The 10,040-nt window shown below is 43.4% G+C and overlaps 2 protein-coding genes and 1 non-coding gene across 4 annotated transcripts; 1 reads left to right on the top strand and 2 right to left on the bottom strand.

Moving 5' to 3' along the window:
- Window positions 1-92: 92 nt before the first annotated feature.
- On the bottom strand, window positions 93-5,769 carry LOC106582252 (large ribosomal subunit protein eL31). The gene is made up of 5 exons (XM_014165136.3): window positions 5,625-5,769; window positions 4,674-4,780; window positions 1,525-1,650; window positions 629-741; window positions 93-313 (listed from the first exon to the last, which is right to left on the bottom strand). Exons 2-5 carry the CDS (start codon window positions 4,778-4,780, stop codon window positions 282-284), a joined length of 378 nt encoding a protein of 125 aa, XP_014020611.1. The 5' UTR covers window positions 5,625-5,769; the 3' UTR covers window positions 93-281.
- On the bottom strand, window positions 1,138-1,274 carry LOC123729616 (small nucleolar RNA SNORA5). The gene has a single exon (XR_006761263.1). It is a non-coding gene; the product is annotated as a small nucleolar RNA SNORA5 (small nucleolar RNA).
- A 133-nt stretch (window positions 5,770-5,902) lies between the features above and the next one.
- LOC106582250 (CCR4-NOT transcription complex subunit 11) lies at window positions 5,903-9,931 on the top strand. 2 transcript variants are annotated; one of them, XM_014165134.3, is made up of 7 exons: window positions 5,903-6,694; window positions 6,849-7,013; window positions 7,239-7,391; window positions 8,440-8,642; window positions 8,764-8,966; window positions 9,093-9,189; window positions 9,440-9,931. In XM_014165134.3, exons 1-7 carry the CDS (start codon window positions 6,376-6,378, stop codon window positions 9,635-9,637), a joined length of 1,338 nt encoding a protein of 445 aa, XP_014020609.1. In that variant the 5' UTR covers window positions 5,903-6,375; the 3' UTR covers window positions 9,638-9,931. The 2 variants fall into 2 exon arrangements, with proteins under 2 accessions (XP_014020609.1, XP_014020608.1); XM_014165133.3 differs by having other exon boundaries at window positions 8,440-8,654.
- The last annotated feature ends 109 nt before the right edge of the window (window positions 9,932-10,040 follow it).

Here is a 10,040-nt window from a genome sequence, read left to right as displayed (position 1 = left end):
GAACTGTATCTGAGTTAAATCTTTGAAATTGTTGCATGTTTCGTTTATATTTTTGTTCAGTGTATATCCAAACACTATACCAGACACAGACGCTCTAGAAATACATTTATTTTCATGTAAGCATTTCATTGGACGCAGTGTATACCATGTGTATCCCGTACATACAACTAATAAAACTTGAAACTATGTAAGCATAAATTGCTCCATCAAGAATCCCAATTAGTGATTGTATATAATCCAAGACAGCAGTCATATAAATGTATTTTAACACAAGTGAATAATTAATTTTCATCCACATTGACTGTCTGCAGACCTGTAGAGAAAAGAAAATCAGAATCAGTCAAGTCTTTAACAGGCAAATTAGGAAAATAACAGCACAGAACTCACTCTGACTGAAGTAACATTCACAGATCCTCTACTTTCTATACCCATTTGCATGCAGCTGATCTGAAAATAAGGCTGCAACAACTTGTTCTTCAGCGTCACCCACACAGGGATATTTTGCACTTTGTCGGTGACAAAAGTATAGCTAATTTCAAACACACCAGATCACCAACCTCAGAAATGTCAGAGTACACTTCTAGATACTAGTCAGCACAGCACATGGTCAAGCAGGTATTGGGCTTACCTTTGTATGTCGTGACAGGGACGTATGTGACGAGGGTATACAGTTTATTGGGAGAGTCCTCATCTTCATTGCGTTTCCTTGACAGGCGCACACGCATACGGTATGGGACATTCCTGAAATAACATAGAAATTATCAGTTGGCATGAAGAAACTGTCCTTAGTTTTAGTGCATTGCATCTAAGTGCATGGCATTGCAGAACAGTTTATACAGTCATCAACTTGTACTATTTGCACCAACTCTACACCCATCGCCAAGCATACCAGGATATCAGTTTGCTCTGAAGCCAGCCCTGACTGGTCAGCACTGGCTCGGTCAAAGTGGCTATCTGTTGGTGTAACTAGCCTCTACCACTTGATATTGGGACAATACTGCATTAAGCAGATAGGAGGGAGAGTGGTTTTTATTTGGCTGAGAGATGGAGGGGGAGAGAGACACAGAGAGATCCTGATGCTCAACTAACCCTTAGACTTAAAATTGGACAGAATGTGTATCACTGAAATCAATAATCAACTGTCTATAGCACAAATGTATCCCCAACATCCATAGAAAAGGAATGCGAGGCCCATGAACTACAGTTTCACTGTAGCAGCCATTCTGGCCAGTACAGTCCAATATAGAGGAAGCACTGAATTTGACAAGGCTGCAAAGACTTCAGAATTCAGCATAGTCTGGATCATATTCAAGTTAAGTGCATGTCATCACAACACTCCTTGAAGCCACAGCACTAACCTGTAGTAGACTGTACCTGCAACTCATGGTCCCTCAGAGGGTTAGATGACAGTTATCAACTATTAGTTTTAAAATTGAGCAGATCATCAAGGAAAGTCCACAGCCAGCAGTTCCCTGGTACAGAAAAGCTTGTGGCTTCTGATGTAAGAAACAAGGGTTTGCTTACCTCACCCCCTTGGTCCACACAGCCTTGTTCAGGCGAGTGTCGATACGCACGTCAGGGGTTCCCATCTCCTTCATGGCGAACTTTCGTATCTCCTTGAGAGCGCGAGGTGCCCTCCTCTTAAAGGAGCTGAAGGGACACAGGAACAAGAAGCAATGTTAGTTGCATCACCAACCAAGATTATCAAGAGGTTGATACAAAGCATCACTTGTCAAAACAAGCAGAGGCAACTTTTATGAGCAACATAACAAGGAAAGCCAATAGCGTGCCTTCAAACCAGACAAATTGGAGTAGTGCGTTGTGGGAAGGTCTTTGTGTTGTGCTGTCTGTCCATCAGAAATGTTGCAACGAAGTATACTATCCATCAACCAAAGCACAGAACAGCGGTTTTACCAAAATGTTCTCCTTACCCCCCCACACTGCTGCGTTGGACATGCGCTTTGGTTTGAACATATTCTTATGACTAGTGCCAGTAAAATACCAGTATCGCAATACTCGTTAGCATCGTGACAAGGAAACAAAACACAAAGTAGATTTAACTTTAGAAAAACAGCCCTAATGTTGGAAACATCATGTTGTCATCCAGAGTCACATTTATTTATATTCCAAGATATAGAACTCAATATTTTACATACAGCAGGTTTTTAAAGGGCCAAATGGTTAGCTCTGCTTCGTGTTTTCATTTTTGCCATGGAAACAATATTGCAGCCCTATTGATGACTATGCCCATAATTGCGTTCCAAAACAAGCATCCACCAAATAACTACAAGGCATAAGCTGTTTTTATTTTACCTTTATTTAACCAGGTAGCCTAGTTGAGAACAAGTTCTCATTTGCAACTGTGACCTGGCCAAGATAAAGCATAGCAATTCGACACATACAACAACAGAGTTACACATGGAATAAACAAAACACACAGTCAATAATACAGTAGAACAAAATAAAACAAAAAGTCTATATACAGTGAGTGCACATGAGGTAAGTTAAGGCAATAAATATGCCATGGTGGCGAAGTAATTACAATATAGCAATTAAACACTGGAATGGTAGATGTGCAGAAGATGAATGTGCAAGTAGAGATACTGGGGTGCAAAGAAGCAAGATAAATAAATACAGTATGGGGATGAGGTAGGTAGATAGATGGGTTGTTTACAGATGGGCTATGTACAGGTGCAGTGATCTGTGAGCTGCTCTGACAGCTGGTGCTTAAAGCTAGTGAGGGAGATATGAGTCTCCAGCTTCAGAGATTTTTGCAGTTCATTCGTCATTGGCAGCAGAGAACTGGAAGGAAAGATGACCAAAGGAGCAATTGGCTTTGGGGGTGACCAGTGAGATATACCTACTGGAGCGCGTGCTACGAGTGGGTGCTGCTATGGTGACCAGTGAGCTGAGATAAGGCGGGCTTTACCAAGCAGAGACTTGTAGATAACCTGTAGCCAGTGGGTTTGGCAACGAGTATGAAGCGAGGGCCAACCAACGAGAGCGTACAGGTCGCAATGGTGGGTAGTATATGGGGCTTTGGTGACAAAACGGATGGCACTGTGATAGACTACATCCAGTTTGTTGAGTAGAGTGTTGGAGGCTATTTTATAGATGACATCACCGAAGTCGAGGATCGGTAGGATGGTCAGTTTTACGAGGGTATGTTTGGCAGCATGAGTGATGGATGCTTTGTTGCGATATAGGAAGCAGATTCTAGATAACATTTTTGGATTGGAGATGCTCAATGTGAGTCTGGAAGGAGAGTTTACAGTCTAGCCAGACACCCAGGTATTTGTAGTTGTCCACGTATTCTAAGTCAGAGCCGTCCAGAGTAGTGATGCTGGACGGGCGAGCAGGTGCGGGCAGTGATCGATTGAAAAGCATGCATTTAGTTTTACTTGCGTTTAGGAGCAGTTGGATGCCACGGAAGGAGAGTTGTATGGCATTGAAGCTCGACTGGAGGTTAATTAACACAGTGTCCAAAGAGGCGCCAGAAGTATACAGAATGGTGTCGTCTGACCCTGTGGCACCCCCATAGAGACTGCCAGAGGTCCGGACAACAGGCCCTCCGATTTGACACACTGAACTCTATCAGAGAAGTAGTTGGTAAACCAGGCGAGGCAATCATTTGAGAAACCAAGGCTGTCGAGTCTGCCAATAAGAATGTGGTGATTGACAGAGTCGAAAGCCTTGGCCAGGTCGCTGAATACGGCTTCACAGTAATGTCTCTTATCGATGGCGGTTATGATGTCGTTTAGGACCTTGAGCGTGGCTGAGGTGCACCCATGACCAGCTCTGAAACCAGATTGCATAGCGGAGAAGCCACAACTCGAATGAAAACTAGAGCCACAACATTTTCAGCAGCCTAAGCCCAATAACACTGGTACCTCTTTCCCACAAGGATCAGCATACATCCAACATACAGCATGTACAAAATCAAAACAACGCTAAATGCACTAGCACATTACATTGAGGCAAGGACTGACATTAAGAGTTTCCCTATTGCAAGTGAACTGAGCAGTTGTGCTAGTTGAGCCTGCTCGAAGGTTGCCACATTGGGCAGGTGATACAAATCTAATTAAAAATTCAGTGAAAACAACCAAACTGCAAATTATTCCAGTAACCTAAAACTGATCTCTCGTTCTACCCCATAAAAAAAAAAAAAATGAAAGACAGAAAATATATGGCATTTATGGCAGTCGGGCAAGCAGAGCATAATGATTTTTTTCTTCTCTACTGACAACCAACATAAAAGAATTCCAGAACTGATATTTCTGGTTCCTCCCCTATGTGTAAGTTAAAGGCAGGCAATAACGTATATGGCATTTCTTCACGGAAATAAGTTAATTTACATTTTTGTGATCATAATCGTTGGGCAACCAAAAAAACACTCCTGATTTGCCTGATGGGCAAGCGCCTTTCAGACCTTAATCTCAATTTGCTCAAGGTGAGACTTCCTACTTGCATTTGAGCAAAAACTGTTAAATCTACTTGTTTACTGCTACAGCCCAGCAAATTGACTATCCAGCAAAGAACAGCAATCACAGCAGCAAAGACATCTTGCAAGCGGAAGAAAACATACAGCACTTCATGAAAACCTAGTGCAGGGAACCCACTTTCATAACTCAACAGTAGCGGAATGGTGTCATGGCCCCAGACAGTGTACTCACACGCCATGTATGCGCTTGTGGATATTGACCGTGTACTCCCTGGTCACAACCTCGTTGATGGCAGAACGCCCCTTCTTTTTTTCACCGCCCTTCTTGTTTGGCGCCATCTATGAAAATACATAACATAAAACATTGATAAACCTTTAGCTCACTTACATTCAGCTTGGAAGACATGCATTTCTCTAGTGTCCACTGTTTATTTGACTTACTACAGTGTGGCATTTCTACCAAGCCACTGACTGAGCTTGTGGCTACTTGACTGGTTATGCTTTGCCATGAAAGTAATCAGTGACAAGTGAAGTGTAATGGTACATTAAGTTACTATATAAAATATATGTCATGGGTTTACCTGTGGTGTATTCATTAGTTGGATTCCGTTCAAAAAGTTGTCTGTTACAAAACGTTTTGAAACAGAAACTCTTTACTCTAGGAACCAAACCTACCTGAATGTCCAATAGAAGCTCAGGTTTTCGTTGCAAAACTTTTGCCACATAATCTGCCTCAGATAACAATTGAGCCAGGTAACCAGTGTTGATATGGCAATTTTGTCTGATGAGGCCAGGCACTATGGCCAACTTCAGCTAGCTAATGATGCCGGCGTATATTGATCTAATTAGCTGGTTTCACTGTGATTGCACATTGACATCAAAAAACTGTGAACCAGAAATTGTGGGCCTCAGACAAAACGTTAAACATAGCACGAATGCGCTCTATAACCGAGACATTTATGACAGAATAGCTCCGTTTAGCTGACTACTGGTTGCATACTGGTGGCTACACATTTCCATATACATTTACAATTGATCCTTTGGGCATAACCCATTACAATTACATCGTTTAAGGAGTTCAGTGTCTCATATTGTAATTATGTGAAGAAAACGATGGACTACATAAGCGCAGGGCCAGGATGAAGTTGGATAATTAACACAAATTTCCCAAAACAATACTCACACTGCCCGAGAAATGTCGGAAAGGAAGTTGCAAGGGCTTGTGGGCACTAACGAGAATAATAGGTTCACATCCGCGTCGTTAATAATAACATACATAATTTGTTGCAGTGCGTTTACAAACTAAAATTAATTGACACACAATTTGTAAGAAATGCTTTATCTGTAATTTGTAGACAAGTGTTGTTGTAGCCACGAAATGTCCAGAGCAAGCAGAAAAACACGAATAATCTACTGTACTATATCTCCCAGAATGCACGTTGTTACCGGGGTCGTGTCAAAGGTCAAAACTCTACGCTCCAATGTTGTGAACGAAGTGGAAACTGATGAAGAATTTGACAGCCAAGAAAAGCTAGCTAATTTACTTCTTATTTAACCTCTGAGAATAAGCAAATTAATGCTTTTAGATCATTAAGATTGTTATGTACATTTTTTTGACCAAGGTCGATATTGTTAAGATGTATAATTTTGTTTTATAATGACTTTAGTCTTTACTGACAAACTAGCAAGCTAACTAGCTAGAGCTAATAACATTTACTAACGTTAATTGTTAACGTTAGCTAGCTGTCCATATCTGCACTCCGGTGGAGTTCATGGAAATGTAACGAGCTTATTTTTCAGTTTTAGAGTATGAACTGAATAATGCTATTTACCTGTAATTATTAAAGACTAATAGCAAGCAGTGATTGATCATTTTAGTCACGTAGCTAAAAGCTAGCAGCTTGTTACTGTAGCCATCACTACACATAGGAAAAATGACACTCGCCCCGAAGGAGCTGTCCAACCTCTTGGGAATCATCTCTGAGGAAGCTTGCACCAACACTTTTGAAAGTCTGTCAACCGCGTTTCATCATTACTTCGCAAAGGCCGAACATTTCCGAGTGGGTTCGGTGTTGGTGATGCTGCTGCAACAGCCAGATCTTCTGCCCAGCTCTGCCCAGCGCCTCACCGCCCTCTACCTTCTCTGGGAGATGTACCGCACAGAGCCTCTTGCCGCCAACCCCTTTGCCGCTGTCTTTGCTCACTTGCTGAACCCCTCACCAGTTGGGGAGGAACAGGAGAAACAACTGTCAGGTGAGTGCGTCTAGACTCCTATCAGTGTGCATAGTGATAAGTATTGTTAAAAGTGTGTGTTGCTTTCATCCACAGGTATTTAAGTAATGTCTCAACCCAGGTCTATGCTGAACATCGACATTTGAGTACTTACTGATCATTTTACTGTCCACAGGATTCTTGCCACCCATAACACAACCTGAGAAGTTCTTCCTCTCCCAGCTGATGCTGGCACCTCCAAGGGAACTCTTCAAGAAGACCCCCAGACAGGTGTCATGCATGGACACGGGGAACATGCCACAGTCCATAGACATTAGTGGGCTGCAGTTGGCCTTGGCAGGTACAGTACCAAAATGTATGCACTCATGTTTGTTGTATTGAGGATGGTTATAGAACCTCAAGAATTTTAGGCAGCTCAAAAAGAGTTATTTGCCTGTGTTGAGACATAACACCTCTCATATCCTTACTGTAGTACAACAGACAGTTCTTTACACTTTATTATGCTGCATTTCTAACACTTAATATGTAAACTCTCTTATCTCTCTCTCTCTTCTTGACCCTGCAGAGCGCCAGTCAGAGCTACCCACCCAGAGTAAGGCCAGCTTCCCCAGCATCCTCAGCGACCCGGACCCAGATTCCTCCAACTCTGGGTTTGACAGCTCAGTGGCCAATCAGATCACAGAGTCCCTGGTGACTGGGCCTCGACCTGCACTGGAGAGTAAGTGGAGCATTTAATCAATCACGATGTTATGAGTCTATCAGTTATGTTTATGGAGGACATACAGTACCAGTCAAAAGTTTGGACACACCTACTCATGTAAGGGCTTTTCTTTATTTTAACTATTTTCTACATTGTAGAATAATAGTGAAAACATCAAAACAATGAAATAACACATATATAATCATGTAGTAACCAAAAAAGTGTTAAACAAAAATGTTGCTCAATTGGTATCAAGAGACCTAACGTGTGCCAGGAAAACATTCTCCACACCATTACACCACCACCACCAGCCTGTACTGTTGACACCAGGCAGGATGGGGCCATGGACTCATGCTGCTTACGACAAATCCTGACTGCCGTCAGCATGACGGGAACTGGCATTCGTCAGACAAAGCAATGTTTTTCCACTCCTCAATTGTCCAGTGTTGGTGATCGTGTGCCCACTGGAGCCGCTTCTTCTTCTTTTTAGCTAATAGGTATAGAACCCGGTGTGGTCGTCTGCTGCAATAGCCCATCCATGAAAAGGACTGACGAGTTGTGCGTTCCGAGATGCCGTTCTTCACACCACTGTTGTACTGCGCCATTATTTGACTGTTTGTGGCCCGCCTGTTAGCTTGCACGATTCTTGCTATTCTCATCAACAAGCTGTTTTCACCCACAGGACTGCCACACGTTTTTTGTTTGTCACACCATTCTCTGTAATCCCTAGACACTGTCGTGCGTGAAAAGCCCAGGAGGCCGGACGTTTCTGAGATACTGGAACGAGCGTGCCTGGCACCGACTATCAACGTCATTTAGGGAACTCATTTTGCACTTTCTAATGTTCAATCGAACAGTAACTAAAAGCCTCGGTGTCTGTCTGCTTGCTTTATATAGCAAGCCATGGCCATGTGACTCACTGTCTGTAGGAGCGAACCATTTTTGTGAACTGGGTGGTGTACCTAATAAACTGGCCACAGAGTGTATATAGGATATCCCAAGTATCACGTAAGCCAAGCCACATACCCATTCTGTAACAGCTACCTATGACCCTCCCTCTCCCCAGGTCACTTCCGTCCAGAGTTCATCCGGCCGCCCCCTCCGCTGCACGTGTGTGAAGACGAGCTGGCGTGGCTGAACCCCACGGAGCCAGACCACAGTGTGCAGTGGGACCGCTCTATGTGTGTAAAGAACAGCACGGGCGTGGAGATCAAACGCATCATGGCCAAGGCATTCAAGAGCCCGCTGTCTGCCCAGCAGCAGTCACAGGTGAGTAGACAGGTACACTGTCTACTCAAAACTGTATTTTATATATTTCAAATATCCTTAACCTTCGTTTGTGAATTCAACCTGAATGTCTCTCTTAATATTGCTGCCTCTTTCCCTACAGCTCCTGGGTGAGCTGGAAAAGGATCCTAAACTGGTGTACCACATCGGTCTGACCCCGGCCAAGCTGCCCGACCTGGTGGAGAACAACCCTCTGGTGGCCATTGAGATGCTGCTCAAACTAATGCAGTCCAGCCAGATCACTGAGTACTTCTCCGTCCTGGTCAACATGGACATGTCCCTGCACTCCATGGAGGTGGTCAACAGGTGGGGACTTTGGATAGAATTTGATTTATACAATTCAGTTGTCTACAATCAGTTTTCAATATAGGTATAGTTTTAAAATGTGTTTATTTTTCTGTTTATTTATGAGGTAATTTTTTGTGTGCACAGGCTGACAACTGCTGTGGACCTCCCACCAGAGTTCATTCATCTGTACATCTCCAACTGTATCTCCACATGTGAACAGATCAAAGACAAGTACATGCAGGTAAGGAGGACTGTGGAGGGGCCATGGCAGGAGCCTGTAGATTGCTGTTTGACCTGTCAGTCACATTGAAAAGCTTGTCTTACAGGAGGATGCATGCCACTTCCATTCTCAGAAAATTGTAACAGGAAGTTCATTTGTGGGTTGTCCCCGTTCAAGGTGACTGTTCACTACTAATGTTAGTCGATGCTCTAACTGTGTTTGCCAGTGTTCCAGATGTGTCTGTGTAAATCCTCTCTGTTTCCATTGGCAGAACCGCCTTGTGCGCCTGGTGTGTGTGTTCCTGCAGTCTCTGATCCGGAACAAGATCATCAACGTGCAGGACCTGTTCATCGAGGTGCAGGCCTTCTGCATTGAGTTCAGCCGTATACGTGAGGCAGCTGGCCTCTTCCGCCTTCTCAAGACCCTAGATACAGGAGAAACCCCCCCTGAGGCGAAACCGGCCAAGTAACAGTACATATAGAACGTGGCACTAGCCTGTCCTGCCAAATAACACCCCCAAGGGAGTAAGCCCACAGAGGCAATATCCGCTAAATAGCGCTCCAAGAGATACTGACCAAGGCTGTATTACCAGCCAGACAATCCTCACGATCTCACCAGTACCCACCTGGAGTCAGGTTTGAACTCAGTTACTGTTCTTCCCTCTCTTTTCTGGACAAAGATATTTTGAAACAGTGTTTTTTTTTCCCCTTCAGAGATTGAAGCTTGTCGGTTTTGTTTCATTAAATGGATATGTGATGAACCATCTGGATTTTTGGCTTATATTTTCTACAGTGAGTCATACTGTACATGCAAATATAGGATTGGTGGGTTCTGTTTTGAATGTGTTCTCTATGTTTAAGTGAACTAGATGG

This window comes from Salmo salar, chromosome 21 (assembly GCF_965601325.2).
Source record: "Salmo salar chromosome 21, fSalSal1, whole genome shotgun sequence".
In the NCBI taxonomy this organism is placed as follows: Eukaryota; Metazoa; Chordata; class Actinopteri; order Salmoniformes; family Salmonidae; genus Salmo; species Salmo salar.
Note: the sequence above shows the minus strand (reverse complement) of the source record. Positions and strands in the feature narration are given on the sequence as shown.

What these genes read in the sequence shown, in the direction of transcription:
- LOC106582250 (XM_014165133.3), top strand. Translation starts at nt 6,376, where the DNA reads ATGACACTCGCCCCGAAGGAGCTGTCCAACCTCTTGGGAATCATCTCT. An exon ending in AGTCACAGGTGAGTAGACAG is followed by an intron (nt 8,655 to 8,763) that starts GTACACTGTCTA and finishes CTTTCCCTACAG; the next exon opens with CTCCTGGGTGAGCTGGAAAA. An exon ending in TCAAAGACAAGTACATGCAG is followed by an intron (nt 9,190 to 9,439) that starts GTAAGGAGGACT and finishes TTCCATTGGCAG; the next exon opens with AACCGCCTTGTGCGCCTGGT.
- LOC106582252 (XM_014165136.3), bottom strand. Translation starts at nt 4,780, where the DNA reads ATGGCGCCAAACAAGAAGGGCGGTGAAAAAAAGAAGGGGCGTTCTGCC. An exon ending in CACAAGCGCATACATGGCGT is followed by an intron (nt 1,651 to 4,673) that starts GTGAGTACACTG and finishes GTGTCCCTTCAG; the next exon opens with CTCCTTTAAGAGGAGGGCAC. An exon ending in GTGTGGACCAAGGGGGTGAG is followed by an intron (nt 742 to 1,524) that starts GTAAGCAAACCC and finishes ATGTTATTTCAG; the next exon opens with GAATGTCCCATACCGTATGC.